We start from the raw sequence: 19889 nt of genomic DNA on the forward strand, positions 1-19889 counted from the left end.
AAGGACTGAAGCGTGGATAGAATTTCCAGCGACAAAACAGATTGAGGATTGAGAAGAGGGGCAGATACCGGTACACCGGATCCCCTCGTCGACGACTTGTCGGCCACTCGTAGCCCTAGGTCTGCTGGGCCAGCTATTCTCTCGCTCTCGTCCTCCGAGGACAGCGACACAGCCTGTTCTTGTAGCAACGTATCCGGGGGGATCGGATCAAAAACTTCCGGCCTCCAGGCCTCCTGTAGAACCCCCGTCGATGAGGCCATCGTCACCGCGTTGTCGGTGAGACGGTGGATGCCACCTGCGTCAGTGGCAGGATAGGGGCCGATGACTGGACCACCGTCGTCGCCAGTGACTTAGCAGGCGGTCCCGCCTTTTCCACGCTTGGCCTGCTTTTACTCGACTCGTGGTCGATCGATGATGATCGCCCGAGGAGGATTTCGGCCTTTCCTTTTCGTGCTTTTTTGATGACGATGATTTTTTTGACGAGGAGTCTCTAGCTGAGTGACTCCCAGATGACTCTTTTTCCATCGGACGAGATTTCTTCGCCGGTGGTTCCGACGAGGTAGCGTGGTGTGATGTTTTTGCCGATTGTGTGGAGCCTACCTCCGAAGGGGGGTACGCCCCCGCTCCGTCATTCAGCCATGCCACCAGGCGTCGACTCCGGTCTTTAAGGGTTTTTTGAGAAAACCCTTTGCATATGTCGCAGTTATCCGCCGAATGATGAGGGTGGAGGCAATATATACAATCCATATGTCCGTCCCCCTCGTAAACTTTTTTCAAGCCGCACGCCGCACACGGACGGAACAGCGCTTTTCCTGACATGGAGGACATTTTCTCTAGCTCCAACTTCAGGTATACAACCTTGTACGAAGTAGTAAGACAACGGGAGGAGATCCCACTACTTTGGAGACGGTTGAAATCTGAAGGGGAACCGCGGGGGCGGGCCTCTTATACTGGGACGGCCTACGGAGCATGCGTAGGCGGGTCCTAAAAGGACGTAGATAGGACACAAAAGTGTCGAAAGTTTTCCTATAGGAAAAGGCTATATATGTGTACCGAGGGGTCCCAGTCTGACGACAGGGAATATTCTAAGCATGTGAATCCATGAAAGATCCAATGCTGGAGAATGATAATTCATTCCCTGAATCTAATTTGCGGTACCCTCTAGGGGAGGAATCTGGAACATTTAGCTCTTCAGATGTTTTAGACTGGCACTCCTGTCAACCCTACCCAGCATAATCATGGGTGAGAAATGAGAATCTGAGTCCAAAACATCAAGAGATGCTGGTTCCAGACCCTGGTACAGGGCATAAATCACGCTGCGAACGTTCTCCCCACTGAGGTCTCAGACATGGTTCCTGGAAACGGGACTAGGAAACTTGCACTAGGGGGCTGCCAACACCTAGCAACCCCCTAGTGCAACTTGAGCGCCTGAGAAGCCAGGATAGTGTGGTGAGGAAAAACAGATGCAGAAGGTGGATAAAAGGTTACTAATGGAAAAACAGCTTGTCTCTAAGTGACTAGGAAAGACTACCACTAAGTGATGCACTTCAATCAAAAAAATAAAATACAATCAATTAAAAAAAAACAATCTGTTAAAACACATACAGTTGATAAACACAAGAAGGTCATAGGAAGGTCAATGACAAATCCTTAAAACATGATAGAGATGTTAGGTGGTAGATGCCAACCTAGATTAAAAAACAAAAAATATAACTAAAACATTAGCAAATACAATTGATGAATCAGATGACTGAATATGCAATCAAATGGCTCTAGCAAATGTGCTTGGGCAGAAGTAGATAAATGCACTTCAAACAAGAGAATGGGATATACAAACATGTCAAATTTCTTTTACATAAGCCGCATGCGAAGTGACCCTTCTCCAGGATATGGCCACACCATCATTGAGTAAGAAATGTGATTAAGTAAAAGGGGCAGGCTGGTAATGTAGTTGCTTCTACATGCAATGTATTTATAAAATCAAAAGGAAAAGTAGCATGTGCGATCTTTGGTTTCATCCAATAATGCAGTGGTTAAAAATGGCAACTTCCAAGCTACTAGCCAGGTATAAAAGGCACTTACCTGAGGTTGTGAATGCCAGTTCAGTACATGCACGCAGCAGACTAGTTCAGACTCGCCAAGCGTGACTTCTCACTCACCAATGGCTAGCCAATATTTGGAGAACTGATTATAAAGACATTTAAGTAAAATTGCATTATATTTACGCATGATGAGTGGGTGCAAGTGAGTGCAATACCTACCTGTTAGTGTTCTTGGATCACTGATTGTTTTTGAAAGGTCGACCATGAGGCTCTTTTAAACATCTGGGCTGCTTGCATGGGAGTGGGGGGCTGCCCTGGATTGGTCGTCTTCTTTACCGTCTTGGCTCACAATTCATCCAGGTACATGTTTCAGGTAGCTCCCTAGTCTGGGTGCCTGTAATTGTTTATTTATACAGCGCTTATACACAAGTGGAGTTCTTCAAAGCGCTACAAAACGTGAAGACAGCAAGGGGAATACAGTATTCATTGTTAGGCCCTTAATTTTTGCGAATGCTCTAAACAAACAACAACTAGCGTACTAGGCCTGACGGCATTTCTCCTAGTGCAAGTCAGGAAGTGTTACAGTCGCGACCAAGCTATGGAGGGGGACAGGAAAAACAAACATACTAGTTCTAGTACATTTAGGTCATGCATGTGTACAGTGGGAGGAGCAGGCGGAAGGGGTAAACAAGTGTGCCCAGTCCAGCAGGGCACTGGGTTAAGTGCATAGAGGTTGCCCCGCTCATGGAACGTAGGCTGCAAGTGCTGTAGTGATGAACATAGAGCGGAGGCAAGTGCAAAAGACTGGCGGGGGAGCCTGGGACCTGGAAGGCTCTGGAGGTGAACCAGGCAACCAGTCAGCAAAAACTGAACAGCGTTCGGAAGGAGGCTGGAGAGCAGGAAAGCAGGTTAGCAGGGGAGAGGGAGAGAGAAGGAGTAGAAGAGGAAGGTCTTGAGGAGTTTCCGGAACTTAAGTTGCTCTGGCTCAAGATGGAGAGAGGCAGGGAGGCTGTTCCAAAGGGAGGCACAAGCAGAGGATAAAGATCTACCCCCAAATCCCTGTTTGGAAAAACGGCTCACCCGCAAGAGTTGGAGGAGGATGAGCAGAGGGCTCTAGAGGGAGAGTATTTAGGAAGAGAGCGTTGTAGATAGTGTGGACCCCAGCCGCAGAAAGCTGTCTGGGCTATGCAGAGGGTCTTGAACCTTGCAGCCACAGGGAGCCAATTGAGGGATTTCAGCGCCAGAGAGCTGCGGTCCCTGGGCTTGACACCAAGGATATGTCTCGCGGATCTGTTACTGGATGAGTTGTAGAAGACGGAGAGTAGAAGTAGCAAGATTGAGAAAGAGGCAGTTGCAGTAGTCCAGCCTAGAAAGAACCAGGGCACTGAGAATACCTCTGAGGGGCTGCAGCTGATAGTGGAACTTTTTAGAGATGTCAGAGATGTGAGAAGGAGATGGTGGTTTCGAAGTGATCCCCTAGACCTTCTTGCCTCATTAGTAGGAGAGGTTGCAGGGCCAAGGGAGGCCAGCCAGAGTGAAAGTGGGCGCAGGGGTCCCAATGAGGATGATCTCTGTGTTACTGGCATTCGGGCAGAGATTGTGAGCAGCACACCAAGCCTGAACTGTGGGCAGACAGTCAGGGATGAGCGAAGAGGAGGCCAGGGTTAGCTTTAAGGAGAGCTGGGTGTCCTCCGCATAACACCGAAAGTTAAAAGTAGAGATCCTGTGGGCCAAGGGGGCCATGTAGACATTGAAGAGCCAGGGGTATAGGTTAGATCCCTGGGGGACACCACAAGTACAGAGCGAGTGATAGAGGAGAGAAAGGACCCAAGTTACACCTGGGAAGGACGGTCGGAGAGAAAGGAGGCGAGCCACGTCAGGCTATGATCTGTGATGCCCAGGGTATCACAGAGATGGCAGATCAGGATGTTGTGGTTTACCATATCGAAGGCAGAAGAGAGGTGAAGAGGAATGAGGACAGAAGGAGAGTTAGAGTCAAGGTTTGAGAGCAGGTCTTTACAGGTGTTTAGAAGAGCAGTTTCCGTGCCTCTGGATGCTCTAAAGCCATACTGATGGTCATGAAGACAACCAACAGATGCAGTGTGGAGGGTAAGCTGAGGGATAGCCAACTTCTCCAGAAGTTTGCCCAGGAAAGGAGTGATGGCGATCAGCGATAGTTTGCTGGAATAGAGAGGACAGCAGAGGGTTTTTTGAGCACAGGGTGCCCAAGAGTGCTTGAGAGGAGTGGGGAAAACTCCAGTGGTGAAGGAGAGGTTTCAGAGGTCGGCCTAGGCTGGATCGAGAGTGTCAATGTTGTCCTAAATGGTTTTGGAGGGACAGGGGTCCACCTGTTTGGAAGAGGCTTTCATAGACCAGACTTGTCTTGAGACCTCAGGTGTGACAGGGGAGCGGGAGGAGAGAAAAAGAGGGGAAAGGGGCGGGTGCGGCTGAGGGGGGCCTCAGGGGTCGATGCTGTCATCCATGCCCTTTAATCTACATTGCTCTGTTGGGGAGGAGGATGGGGGTCTGGATACAGGGCTTGGCATTCTACCCGATTTTCGTTCCGCTATTCAAGCTCTGGTCATAGAACAGATAAGATCATAGTAACGCATTCATTAAGAATTGCTTGTCAACATATTGGCCCCTTTGAAATCCTTTTTTGATTCTTCAGTCAGACTGATAGCCAGAGATTGGACTCCCATTTCTCCAATCTTGTTTAAACTACATTGACTCACTCTTCACACCCAGATTCAGTTTCATCTTTGTTTCTTGGTTTAGAACGCAATTGTTCTAGGTCCACTTTCCTAACTTGCCAATACGTTAAACATCTCCATAGATTCTTGATTGGCTGGCAGCCAGGGTGTAAAAAGTTCAAACATTCAAGACTTGCAAATCAAGCCTTTTTATTAGAGTCTCCTCAGGCTTGGAATGCACTATCGATTGACCTGCATCCATATTCATATTTTAAGTTTTAGAAAGGCTCTTAAAATATTTGCACAAACAGGCATAAACTGTTTAGCATCTTATTGTAATGCCGTTATTCGGCTTTCTCAATTGCCCTTTTGTATTCTGGTTATTATAAAGTTGCTCGAAGCATTTGCACGAGAGTGCACTATTCAAAATTGTAATATAGAACTTTGTTACAGAAAGTAAAAACACTGCACTGGAAAACAAGGGTAGCTGTTTGCAATGAGCCAAAGGAAATGCAGAAAGTCAACAACTCATCCCACAAGAAAATACACACAGATCTTTAATAAAGCAACACAGGGACAAGAATGAGACTTTAATCGGTTTTTAAGTGGAGTTTATAACACTAAGAAAGGGTTAACACACACATACAATAACAAATGGACATCTGATTTGTATGAGGCATTATCCTGTACAAGTAATTTAGTTGTCTTTTTTTCTCAGTGCATAGCTTTACACACAGAGCCACTGCTGCACAACTATCTGAAGAGGCAAAATCAGAATAAGGCTGTTTGACAGATTGAAATTGTGTGTGTGTGTATATGCATGCGAGTACATAAATATATACACATACATATACACACATACATACACATATATACATATATACACAATCTATATGAAAAAAGATTTAACATTTGGACTGACAGAAAAAGTGTGTCTCTGCCGAACACTGCAGCCCAAAGCCCATTTTTAGTGCACAGTTCCACCCCTTCATCAGCATGCATGACACTTAACAGTATTTTAAGAAGGAAAACGAGGCACTTTGTGGCAACCACAGGCATCGTTAACATATTGCACAATTTGCTAGAACTAGACATGGAACTTGCACACTGCCACCCTAATTGTTTTAAAGCTGAAACATTCGATATTGCCTGTGAATTCCACGTACTGGGTAGATTTGCAACCAGTGCCACAGCAAAGACTGCTTTTGCCATTTACTGCCCTTGAATAACTGCAGCTACGAAATTTAATGCAGGGATACAAATGTCTTATCTTGGGATCCAATGAGTAATTTAAAGTGATGTCCTTATGGAAATTTAGATGCACGTTTCAGCACATTCTAAGGTTTTTAAAGCATAAAATCCAACAAGGGATGTTACATTTCAAGATAATTCAAAATATTGTTATAAAGTTCAATAAAGCTTGGAAAACTTTTCAGTCATCGTAATTCTTGTCAAGATCTATGGGGATGAAAGTAAAAGAGAGTATTGTATATACATATACTAAGTATATATGTATATGTAAATCCATATAAAAATGCAATTTTTCAGTTTTCAATGACAACGCCATAAAATGTAGGCCAGGCTTCCCAAAAGCATTCAAAATCAAAACCCTATTTCAGATCTTCACATTCCAAGGAGAACAAAAAAAAAATATAATAACAGTGCAAATGCCCACAATGTCATTAAGACCTGCTATCAATTTTGCCTACTTGTACAATAAAAAGCAAGTTTCAATAATATCATGAGCCCAAATCTAGGACATTCTGTAAACAGTGTTAATGTCCAAGCCTCAAACAAGAAACAGGTTGCCTTTTCAATAAAAAATGATCAGATAGCGCAAGTTGATTTGGAAGGAAGAAAAGTAGAAAAATCAACCATTTAAGTGAAATAAAAAAAAAAGTGCCACATTTTAAAAGCATATCCCGCTGACTGATTTCACAACTACGGCCACATCCAGGCTGGTGAACAGGCATTCTTTAAGTGAAAGTAAAAGTGAGTTTACGATTCATAGGCTGGTGAAACAAAAAAACGAGGAAAACATTTTAAAAAACATCCTGTGAATTATTCAGTTACCCAAATATGCCCTGACCCGCATCAATGCAGACATTTAAAACAGATGTGAATGTACAAATCCCGAATGGAACTGCTTACATGAAATATTGCAAAATTCAATGCATTTTGTTGAACGTGCAAGGCAATTTTTTTTATCTTTTAAGAGTTAATACCTCACCTGTTTTCATACACTCACTAAATACATTGCATACACATCACTAGTGATGCACTAGGCAGGTCAGCCTATAAATGAATAAGAGCACTGTCAAGAACCAGTCGGCACCAACATGTGTAATGTCAAGGCAAAAAGACGAAGATCAAAGTTAAAAATACAGAGAAGTATTAAGAGAACACATGGTTTACGTAGAAATTAAAATGAAAGCATGAAAGGTTAGTTTAGGAACGATCATCCAGTATAAAACACAAATGTAGTTGTACAAGGCTCTGCAATCTGGCCATGACGAAATTATGGAGGTATCCTAACAAGAAGGTCAAATTGGAGACCTGGCAATTTCCATATTAACAAATGATACAACACTGTCACTGTAGAATTCCATTCTTTTAATAGCAAACATAGGATAAAGAATAATTGGGGACGATTTCTATTTCAAAGTACAAATCTTTATATATCTGCAGTGTTGAAAATGTATTACGACACTGGCTTTCTTTTTTCACCATGTATAATGTAAAAAAAATTACATTGCAGGTACGAAACATTCAAGTAAAATTCCCTAACAGTTAACGACATTTAAAAAAAAAGTGTGCAAAACTGCAAAACTCATTGTAATAGAATGTGTAAGGTCAAAAGGGAGGGTGGGAACTGCTGGCAGCCTTTTGATTGAATAGATAGATGTATCACAAATCCTTAAAAACCAACCTTTACTGTTAGAATCTCATATTTGAACTTCCCGGGCACCGACACAAATTGAGTTTGTTAAATGAGGAAAAAAAGCTTGCAGGCAGCACATGAAGCATTCAGAGCAGGCAAACGAATGGAAAAGATATAAAATAACTGTAAAATGTTGGATGTATATGCACTAACAGCATCTGAATTTCAGCACTGGCCCTGGACTACGCCGGAGATTGAGCAGTCTCTACAACTGAAAAAAAATCAGTTAATTTGTCACTGTCAGCATAGTTTCTTCTTCAGAATAATTGTTTCAATCTGAGTATGAATTGACAGCTTCCACAATTTTATGGTTGTCATTGTTGTTTCTAATTCATGACCCCTGAAATAGTTCTTTAATCCCTTCATTTGTAGATGTTATAATGATGTGGAAAGTTCGTTGTACCCCTTACAGAATCGCTCCTTCTGGCTGTCTTTTTCTAGCACCATTATGCTTTAAAAAAAATGCACAAACATCAAGCAGCGACAGCGGCCGATTCTTCAAATGTCCAGGATTAACAATAATGCATGCTAAGGAAAGGTGCATGTAAGTAGCTGGAGATGGTATTTGATCCAGAGTAACTCTTCCTTGGTTGAGCATTTCTTTCCATTTACTGTCTGAAATACATGCAGTAGAACTGGAGAACAACATTTGCAAACTTCCCAGCCAACTGTAGACTTATCTGTTGCCACAAGCGTGAAGGGGCAGGACATGAACCTGTACAAGCGCAGAAAGCAACTTCAGTTTGTGACAGAACACAAAAGGAACATTTCCTACATATACACATCTGATCGGTCTCCACTTTTATAAAACTGGAATAAAATGGGAAAGTGCCATCTTTGTTATTTCCTAATTGATATTTAAATGTCTTTTGACACAAAAAGGTATGCACATAACATAGCTAGGCACCCTTTTTTTTTGTTAAACTGGACAACAGTGTCATAACCCACTGGCTGTATGGGCAAAACAAGATTGGTCAGGAAAATAATTGTTCCTATAACTGGTAATCTGACAATGTTACACTGCCATTTAAAAAAGGTCCTTGTTTTTCAGTTTATTCAAGTTTGTCTTTCCTTTGTGGTTTTTTTTCCCCCAGATAAAAAAATATTCAGACTTTTGTAATCTGCGTATGCTGATCTTCATCAAAAGGTTCATTTTCAGGATCAGAGTCAGTGGTGTCCGAGTACCTATAATGATCAGGTTCATTGTCACTAACATCCGGCGTTACTGAAGTTGAACTGCTCGCCTCAGAGTTTGTTGGCTCTTCTACAGTTTTGGTGAAATACAACTTTACCTATGCAAAGAAATGAGGATACAAGATTACAATATAGCTATGGCTGCCAAAAGACAAGAAATTTGTAAACAATGTAAAATGCAACATTTTGATCAGAGAAACAAGTTGGAGCACGCATGTATTGATGTATTTCTACTTAGTGTTCAGTCCCTGTTAAGGCATATGAAATATTCAGCATTACTTTAAAAAAAAAAAAACTTTACTCACCATGACTACTGTCCTCCTAATTCATAGTCCCCTTTCCTCCATATTTCTGTGTGCCCCTCCCATCCCATCGGGACAGTACCGGTCATTTGCAAAGCAATATGCATGATCTTAGGCTTGGGAACCTGGACATGTTGCCCCACAGACACCAGCCTCAGACACTGCCCAACAGTCCCTTTCATCACATAACGACCAGATGCTTGCTACTTAGTTCATATGGGAGCCTGAGTTTCGGTCGCATGGTGTAAAAGGGACTATGGAATAGGACTACAGTAGTCAATAAGGTAACTTTCTTACTCCCAAGTCTTGTCCCTCCATATTTTTGGGAACTTGTAAAGCATGAAGCCATTCTAGAAGGACCAAACCTCAACTATCTTAAGAAACGTTTCAGGGAGGCCTTGCCAAAAGAGGCATTGGCCTGTGTGCTCACGTGCCGACAATGTTTTCAGATGGAGTAGTCAGGTCAAGTGCTTTGATACATGGCCCATGACATCAGCCTCTGAAAGGCCACTGTTGTGGCTTTTTGCCATTTTGGATGGGCTTGCTTCTGATGCATCCAACATTCCAGAATGCATCCAAATGTGAATTCTCGGTCACAATTACGGTGGCAATAAACCTTAAGGTGTGACAGAGCCCCTTTTTAAATGAGCGCCGCCTAGGGTTGTGGGGTAGTGCATATCGCACCTCGCGCCACGTAGCAGTATTTGCACTGGGCACATTGTTTGGGTTATCCCCCTTCTTATTAAGTTGAGTTGGCATTTAGGCCCGGTCCTCTTGGGGGTGGCAAATTCTTACTGTACCCACTGCAGCAAAACCACCTGCCCACCCAGAAGCTTCTGTGTATTATCACTTTATTGCCTACTGCAGCTATGAAAACTACGAAAAGATATGGTCTTCGTAGTGAAGCCTCAAAATCGCGGAAACTATTAAGAAGTCCTGCTAAACATTAATGAGCCAAATTAAGTGTCCTGCCCTAAAATAGTTAAAAAGGACAAACTAAAAATGGCAGTTATATTTCCATCGAAAATTACTGGCTTTCTTAATGTGTCCGCGGTGGCGCAGCAGGCCCCGGTACCCATTATACCATCATAATTTCTCTAGCTGTTGAGGATGCTGTATTAGAACTACTTCCTCCCAATGAGCCGGTGGACAATCTTAACAGCAGCTCTAAACACAGTTTGCCATCCATATACCACAATGGCTTCCTTGTTCACTTTTGTAAGTGCCTCAAGAGAAATTCTTTGGGACCTAGTTCGGCTAACTTGGCTCCAATACCTCAGCAAGTTCCAACTTGGAAGCATTGGCGTCTGAGTCGGAATCATCCTACAGTGGAAGGGACTTTGCTGATGTTGTATCAGCTTCCTCTAGACATTCTTCTTTTGTTGGAGAAGAAATAATGTCTCCCTCAGTTAATTTAATTCTTTCCAAAATGGAGGCCTTGCTTACTCTTTGTTCGAAAATAGCAGCAGGAGTTAAAATCCATTGTGGCTGGAGTGGTTGAGGTTGTTCTCGACTGCAGTTAAAGTTGCAACCTTTGAGATTCTAGAACCTGCAACTCCAGGGATGGCTGCCTGAAGGCAGAGTTCCTGTGCCTGCCCTTCATCTCTCTCTTTAAATTCACTACAATGGCTGAAGACAATTCAGGAGATTCACAACCATTTAAGAGGGAAAGGAGACTAACTCTGAAAAGAGAGAAGATAAATTGATGGAACTCTAGATTAAAGTGACTACAGACAAAGCTGATATTAAGTCCTCTCTTTTGGCTTCTGAGGACAGATATAATGAACTGTCAGCAACAGTTACCACTATGGAAGGTCATCTAACCGTGATGAGTGATGACTCCCAGAAAATGGCTATACAGATAAAGGATCTGCAGGCTCAAGTGGAAAAACTGACTTAAGTGCTCTGAACAGGAGAATTTCTCTAGGATAAATAATATCCGGGTGGCTGAATTTCCAGAAAATATTGAGCAAGGTTGCCCTACAGACATTTTGGAACAAGCTTTGATTAAATTGCTCAATCTTGACCCTAAAACTCCCCCGGAAATTGAAAGGGCACAGATCCTTGGGTCCTAAACCATCACCAGGACAGCAGCCTCAGCATTCCATCATAACATTTTTAAGGTTCCCAGTGCGAGAGTTGGTGTTAAAGAAGGCAAGGGAAAAAGGTGATTTTTCATGGGGAAGCCTCAAAATGATCTTTGGAGACCCAAGTCGTGATATACTGGAAAAAAGAAAAGCATTTAATGCTGCCAAGGAGAAGGCGAAAGGGAAGCATTTGAAGTGTTACATGATCTATCCAGCGATATTGAGGGTGGTAAAAATTGGTACAGTGCACTCCTTTTCAGATCACCAAGGGGCTGAGGCGTTTCTCACGGATTTAGACCACCCATTCACAGTGCAGGATCTATATCAAAGAAGAAGATATGATGGGATTTTGGTTTTTATTTTGACTTCTGACTCTACATTTATTTTTAATTTCATGCTTATTTTATTAACTTTGTAATGTTTAATTGTATTTTGCTAATAGTATGTTTGGATTGCTGTTGAATCCGTTTTTAAAATGGTATTCCTTTGAAATACGTGCGTGAAATGGAGGGGTGGATAGCATTGTTGGGGTTGAAGGAAAGGACCGAACACATTACTGGGTAACGTGAGTCACGTAAGATTTAGAATGACAGATTTCCGTATGCCGGTTGTTACGCGATCCGAACTAAAGAAACGATGGCTCCTTGCTTTGTGTTGCAGCGAGTTTGTGTACTGTGCTTGGTAAAAACGGCAGAACTTTAGACTCTTACCGTAGTATTAACATTCTTGTTAACTGTGCCGCAGTCGGGGTCCGAACTATGTATATGATGCGAATTGCAAAGTGTATTTAAAGATAGCAGCATTAACCTTCAAACGAACAGATACTTCAACTAAGTCACATCAAAGCCATATGAATGCGCATTGTCCAGGAGTAAAGCAAACACTTTTAGAAAAGTCTGCTAAGTATTCCGACGATCTTTACGGCCATAATATACAATACATTTTGGTCTGCATTAGCCTAAAATCAACTTCAATTCAAAAATGCATTCTCCACCATATTGGGGAAAGCAGTGCTCGGTTACGTGATACGTTGGGAAGAATATACAATCACATTGAAGGCAAGATTCCAAACCGCCGACGAAGTAGCTGCATTGATGCAGTGTCACCTTGCTTACTGGCTGCTGAAAATAACAATTTAGACAGTTGCACAGAAAGTCTGCACTGCACCAAAGTGAAAACTACGCACACGCAGAGACACCAGGAATAAACCTCTTGCGCTATCGCATAGCTAGTTAACAAAGACAGCAGCTTGAGATGTAAATGTGGCAAGAATAATCAAAATGCCAATGTAACAGTGCAATTCTTCGATCGAACCACTGGCTATCTAATATGGCACACAACATGAAGATACTTCACAGAAACATCCTATCTTTTTAAAGCAGTCGAATTTCCACCACATTGTCTGTTTACACTTCATCCTTTCATGTTACTAATTGAATATGTATTTTGCATCAATCAGAAAGGTGTATTAAAAATGTCAATGCACTGCACGTGGTGCAGTGCGCTTGTTGCTGGGGTTACTGCACGTTGCCAGTTAATGAAGGATTATCATGCACGGTTACAGTCACAGAGCAGATCTCGCCCTGTTGCTTGAGTGTGGCGCTTTTAAAATGCCAGAACTACCAGAAACTTTATTGTAAACTGAATATGCATCATAAAAGCATCATTGAAATTCACGGACGCAAGTGGATTAACCAAGATAGACAGACAACTAATGCGGAACGAAGTTTATTAATGGGTTTGGAAGCAGCAGTTTATAGGATTAATACATATGCCCAGCTGATAGCAGGATATAATGGGGATGCAGTTAGATGTATTAAGTAAACAGGATGTGTGAGGAGTGTACCGAGCCTGTAAGGGGTGTAATCTGCAGATGGATATGATATGATATGTTTATTATGGAGGGTCAACAACGGATAGGAAACTTGTGTGCGCATCCTGAATTTTCAATGCGTTTACTACTATTGTTAACTCCGTATGATTTGACCTCATATTATTTATATGGTGCACCCATCATTCTGCAGGGCATATAGAAGGGTACTGAAGCATAGGGGTTTAACCTATATTCTTCAATGTAGATACCTTGACTGGGTTACAGGAGGTGAGGTGTATACTGAAGTATATTGGTGTTATAGGAATGTGACATTCTACAGGCATTGAGTTTTACTGTGGGATGTTAATTCCAGCTGAATATTATTAGGGAATCCGACAGAGGAGAAAGAGAATTGACCCTTTAATGCTTTGAGTAGCTGGCTAACTGACCACTCATTTAATTATATGGCTGAATGTTAGTTTTTAATTTAGGGCTCCCTGGAACAAGACTATAGGGGTAATATCGAGAGAGAGAGAGAGAATGAAGCAAAATGGTGGTTGAAATTTTTATATGTAGGCAATGTTTGAACTTGGTTATAGGACCTTTTCTGGGTGGCTTCATTAATTTCAGTTGAGAACCATTTTTATTCTGCATACGACGATAAACATTTTAATAATTAGTCTTTATTGCATTTTTAGCATTGGAGCGATAACAGTAACAAAAGTACTTGTTTTAAAACATGGTAGGCACAATCTTGGAGGGATTGGGTTTGAATATGGGTTGCACAGAGGTGATTGGTATTCAATAGTCACCTGGGGGATTTCTCCAGGATTCAATCTTGTGATCTTTTTTGTTTTACGTTTCCATGTCTTGGCTTGTGGGTGTTTGGTTTGTTTGTCTTCATGTTGTATATCTGTATCTACGTTGACGGCTTGCTTAGATTTGTTTTGCTGATGTTTGGAGATTTTGGAGCTTTTACTCGTATACTTACAACATATATAGTCGAGATAATTGTTATATGTGATGAGTATGGAGGTGTTTTTGACTACCATCTGGTTAAACAGTGAGTTAGTGGAAAATTGAAGATAGGTTGAAATGGGAATGAATGACTTGATTATAGTAACATGGAATGTGAAGGGCTTGAATTGCCCTAGAATAATAAAGAAAGTGATGGCAAGGTTATGGGAATCCATGTGTTAATATCCCCGCAAAAATATCGCAATAAGAATATATCGCCATATTTTTGCAGCAATATTGGCCCATGGACCCTGTGGGGGACACCCCCGCATTATTTTAAAATGTGCAGAGGACACTACCGCAACCCCTGCTCCCACAAAATATCCCCCCCAAAAATATCGCCTATGGCGAGACAAACGGCCATATGTATAGCAATATTTTTGGTGGGGATATTTTGTAGGGATACCGATTATGGGGGGCTAGAGCTGACATAGTCCTTTTACAAAAAACACATTTGGTGGATGAGACTAGGCAAGGGCTGACTAACAAGATATAATACATTTCTATCGAATTGTTATCCAATCAACTCCAGAGGGGTAAGTATTTTGTTTAGAAATGGTTTACAATATAAGGTTGCTAAGGTAGTGATGGATGGAGAGGGCCGCATGATCTTTGCAGATGTAATATACAAAGAGAAAATTACTTTAGGATGCATTTATGGGCTGTGTTTGGCAGATAAGAGTTTTGAAATACCATTTAAAAAAAACTTATGTGAAATGCATGGTGATGCTTGTAAGGAATTTGATTATTTTCTCCAAATGATTGATGTATGGAGGGAGCTACATCCTTCAGAAAAGGAATTAACGTTATTTTCTCCAGTACACGATTCTTTCTCTAGATTAGACTATATATTGATCACTAAGGCGTTAATGGACAAGACTCCTGAGGTTAATATTCTAGAGAGGGAAATCTCAGATCATGCGCCAGTTGACCTTTGTTTGCAGATGGATGTAGAGGTTCCATCATTTAGGAAATGGAGATTAAAGATGGGGATATTGGAGGAGAAGGACGCAGTAAAAGGATTACTATCTAATATGACCCAATTATTTGAGATATATGAGGGCTCAGCTGATCAAAGGATTGTATGGGATAGTTTTAAAGCAACTATTAGAGGAGATATGATTAATTGGACTTCACGCCTTAGGAAGAAATCTGTGAGTGAGCTAAACATGTTGGAAGCAAAATTGTCAAATCTGCAACAAAAATATGCTTGTTTAGGAAAAGCGAAGGATAGGTTTGAGATGAATCATGTTCTGGAAACTTTGGCAAGTGCAACAAATTTGATGGCAGAACGGGGTCTATTTTTCACGAGACAAAGATATTGGGAAACTGGTGAAAAAAGTGGGCGATTGTCAGCAAATAGTTTGAAGGGTATGAGTGGGAGATTTTTTGTTCAAGTAATTGAGGATGAAAATAATCACTTATTGTGGAAGAGTACTGAGATCTGAGCAGGTTTTAAAAATTATGAAAAATGATATACAGAGGAAGAATCAGTGTCGAGACAGGCTCAGGAGAGTCTGTTTGAACATATTGACATGAAGAAACTATCATTGAATAATAAGGCTTTAGAAGCGGATATTGAAATTGATGGTTTTGTTGGCAGTAGAATTCTATGGGACATTTTATAACTTTTTAGCCCCAGTTTTATGTAAGTTGTTTAATTCCTTCTTAAAAGGAGACAAATTGTGTCAATGACTAAGGCCATGATTACAGTAATACCAAAGGAAGGGAGAGACAATAGAAAGTGCAGGAATTACAGGCCGATTTCCTTGTTGAATGTGGACATCAACTTATTTACCAAAATAATGGCAAATAGATTGAGTGGATGTATTGGGAAAATAATTCATGAATCTCAAGTGGGGTTCATGAAGAATAGATTTGGATATAACATCAAGACACTGGTGGATATAATAAGTTTTCATCGCAATGAACTTGTCAATGCTGCTCTGGTTTTTATGGATGCTGAGAAAGCATTTGACAGGGTGAAGTGGACCTTCCTGAAATTTACGATGGAGAGAATGGGTTTTGAAAGTAGATTTGTGGGAATGATTTATTGTCTACATAGTTCTGCTAAGGCACATGTCTGGGTTAATAATGTATTGTTGGATACCTTTCGCCTTGCCAGAGGTACAAGGCAGGGCTGTCCTTTATCGCCATTTCTACTCAACATTGCTTTGGAACCATTAGTAACCATGATACGGAATGAGCAGAGGATAAGTGGGCTGACTTTTGGGCTAAAAAAAGTTCAAGTGCTTTCTTACGCTGATGATAGGATGGTGGTACTCTCGGATCCCGAAAGGGGGAGTGTTGTTCTTAAGGAATTCTTTGAAAGTGTGGGTACGTTTTCAGGTTATAAGATCTATTAGGATAAGACAGAGGTGTACCCGCTTTCAACGGCTGTAAGAAGGGGAGATTTTGTTGAATGGAACTGTAGATGGTCTGAGATGCATGTAAAATATTTGGGGATCTTTCTTATCAAAGACAATACAAAGATGGTAAGATTTAATGTGACGAGATTAATAGAAAATCTTAGGAAAGATATTAGGAAGTGGTCAAGGGTGGATTTAGGGATCTGGCCAAAGATTAGTACGATTAAAATGTCACTTTTACCAAAGGTCTTATACATGATGCAATCGATAACCCTTAGCTTCTCAAAGAAATTTATTAAGGAAATTGATGGTTTTTCAAGACTTTCTTTGGCGAAGGAAAAAGCTCAGAAGATTCCAAAGTTTACTTTATTACAAAATACTAAAGAGGGGGGCTTTGAATATCCAAACTTGGAGAATTACTACAGGGTATTCATCTTAAAGAATGCGGTCCTATATGTGACAACGGAGACAGAACAAGAACCAACTTGGTTGGCAATTGAGATAGATGCTTTGTTACAGTTTCGATTGGACAGTATTTATTCAATGGGAAGGCTACCTAAAAGGGCTGTTAAATTATCAACTGTTAGAGTAACAAAAGACTTGATGACATGTCGGCTCACTAATTTTAATGGGAATGTGTTTTTAAATCACAAATCGTCTATTTGGTATAATCCTGCTTTGCAGCTTGGAAACAGGACTCTGTATTCGCGAAGTTGGATTACAAAGGGGATCTTAACACTAGGGGATTTAATAAGTGATGGGCACATGTCTTTTGAGGAGCTTCAAGAGTGGTTTCATTTAGGTAGAAAGGAAAGGAATAGGGAGTTAGAATGTCTCTTGACCCGGGTTTTTAGTATGTTCTCTGCACCGATAGAGAAGGAACCGGCAGGATGGACCATATTTTGCTTATCGCCCTGTAGAGTCTCCACGTACTTGAAGCTCATGCTGGAGAACGAATCAATGATGGAATCATGGAGTAACTTGAAACGGAAGCAGGAAGTAGATTTAGGTTGTAATATCACTGATGACATTTTGAGGCATGTGTGGCGGGTTGGACAAAGTAGTAAGCTGGATCTCAAACTACGACTTATCCATCAAAAAATGTTTGGACGGTTATATTGGACACCTGAGCGCATGTGCAACTTGGGGTTGACAATTGACGACCTATGTTGGGGATGTGGGAAAGAGAAGGGGACATTACTTCATATGTTATGGTATTGTCCCAGAGTTCTAGCTTTCTAGTGTGAGGTGTTGGACAGGTTGGATATGATCTTATCTATCAAGTTCCCACGAAAACCATTACAGGTTCTAATGTTAGCGAACAATGGGCGTTGCTTAACGGCTTATCTGTATGGGAGTTGGATAGACCAAATCCTTGTAATCGCAGCAAAAGAGATTTTGAAAGGGTGGAAAACCAGGAAGAAGCCGCAAGTTGAGGGTTGGATTAATAATGTACTGATTTTACCGGATCTTGAACAGGGCATGTTTCGAAGAAAGGGCAAGGAGGAAGCTTATTGGATCTTATGGAAGCCTTCTAATGATTTGTATGGTAATGGAACATCAGATTGAATAACTGGTTGATCCAAGTGGTCAAGTAATGGCAAAAGGAGAGGGAACAAGTTACTTACTTGTAACTGTTGTTCTCCAGCATGGTTCTGGCATGGTTTCACATGCTCATGAATATTCCCCGTCGTCAGGCTGGGAATCCTCGGTAAAGAAAAAAAATCAGTATCAGTTTCGTTTCTGATCTGTCTTTCGTAGTAGTGACCAATCACTGACCTCTGCATCATACTGACACAGCCAATGACTGCCCTCTACCTAAGCCCCGCCTCTGGCAGCCATCTTCAGATTTGGTAGCACGTGAAGTGGCAGTATGACCAAGTGAAGAGCCGCAGAGGGGTAGGTGGAAGGGTTCGCATGTGAATCCATGCCAGACCCATGCTGGAGAACAACAGTTACAGGTAAGTAAATTGTTGCTTCTCCAGCATGGGGTCTGGCATGGATTCACATGCTCATGAATATAAGAATAAATAGCAGTACACACATGCACAACCACGGGGGGTGGCAAAAGGCTCAACATTAAGCAATACAAAAAACTCAACATTAAGCATCTCTTACCTCCTCACCAGGCTCACCTTAAGCGAACAGGTTGCGCAGCACTGCCTGGCCGACCCTGGACTCCTCCCTGGAATACCGATCGACGCAGTAGAATCTTGTGAAGGTGTGCGTCGACCTCCACGTAGCAGCCCTGCAGATGTCCAGCAGGGGCACACCAGATAAGAACGCCGTAGTAGCAGCGATCGCTCTGGTCGAATGGGCTTTCGGACGGCCTGGCAGCGGTTGGTTAGCCAACCGGTGACAGTGCATGATGCAGCCGGAGAGCCATCTGGAAATAGAAGACTTCGAGAGAGCCTTCCCTTGATTCACAGGTTCAAAGTTCACGAACAGCTGTGATATCCTCCGGAAACTCTTTGTGCGGTCCACGTAGAACTTCAGCGCTCTAGCCACATCCAGCGAGTGCAAAGTCCTCTCGGCCGGCGACGAAGGAGACGGGAAGAAAACGGGCAACACCAAGGGCTCGTTAAGCTGGAAGTCCGACGGCACCTTCGGCATAAAGGAGGGGTGCGTCCTAAGCACCACCCTCGAGGCCTGGAAAGTCAAGTACGGTGCTTTGCAGGATAGGGCCTGGATCTCTCCCACTCGTCGTGCGGAGGTAATGGCCACCAGGAACGCAGTCTTCCACGACACAAACTTCATCGGTGCGGAGTGCATCGGCTCTAATGGGGGCCCCCATGAGCCTGGTCAGCACCACGTTAAGTTCCCACGCCGGGGCCTTCACCGGCGGGAACGACCAGAACAGTCCTTTCATAAATTCTTTTACCAGTCGATGGGACCACAGGGACGTCCGTCCTGTGGTTCTGGTATATCTGGAGATCGCCGCCAGATGAATCTTAATGGAGGCATGGGCTAGCCCAGCCTTTGCCAGCGATAGCAGGTACGGCAGCACTTGAGGGGCCGTAATCCGTAGGGGGTTGATCTTCTGTGCTCGGCACCAGATAGAGAACCTCTTCCACTTATGACCGTAGCATTTGAGAGTCGAGGACGCCCTGGCCTTTGCAAGAACCTCTCTGCAATCGGCCGGTATATCGTAGCCTCCAAACTCTAGCGCTGCAGGAGCCAAGCCTGCAGGTTCAGCGACGCCGGGTCGTGGTGGAAGATGGCGCCTCCTTCTCTGGAGAGAAGGTCCGTGTCCACCGACAGCTTGATGGGAGGGGACGTTGACAAGTCCAGAAGGTCCGGGAACCAGATATGCCTCGGCCACGCCAGCATGACGAGGATCATCCTGCACCTGGACCTCTTGAGCTGGCTGATGAGTCGAAGCAGCAACGGAGGGAACGCATACAGGTATAGGCCCTCCCAGGGGAAGAACG

At 42.6% G+C, this 19889-nt stretch overlaps 1 protein-coding gene across 2 annotated transcripts in view; it reads right to left on the bottom strand.

The window, feature by feature from the left end:
* Nucleotides 1-5310: 5310 nt before the first annotated feature.
* Nucleotides 5311-19889, bottom strand: part of PTEN (phosphatase and tensin homolog) — a 791199-nt gene continuing 776620 nt past the window's right edge. For both annotated transcript variants that reach the window (XM_069611282.1, XM_069611283.1), the window contains one exon: nt 5311-8968. In XM_069611282.1, the coding sequence (XP_069467383.1) occupies nt 8783-8968 (186 nt within the window). In that variant the 3' untranslated portion in view covers nt 5311-8782. The remainder of the gene's footprint in view (nt 8969-19889) is intronic.

This window comes from Ambystoma mexicanum, chromosome 8 (assembly GCF_040938575.1).
Source record: "Ambystoma mexicanum isolate Mex_15411 chromosome 8, UKY_AmexF1_1, whole genome shotgun sequence".
Taxonomy (NCBI): domain Eukaryota; kingdom Metazoa; phylum Chordata; class Amphibia; order Caudata; family Ambystomatidae; genus Ambystoma; species Ambystoma mexicanum.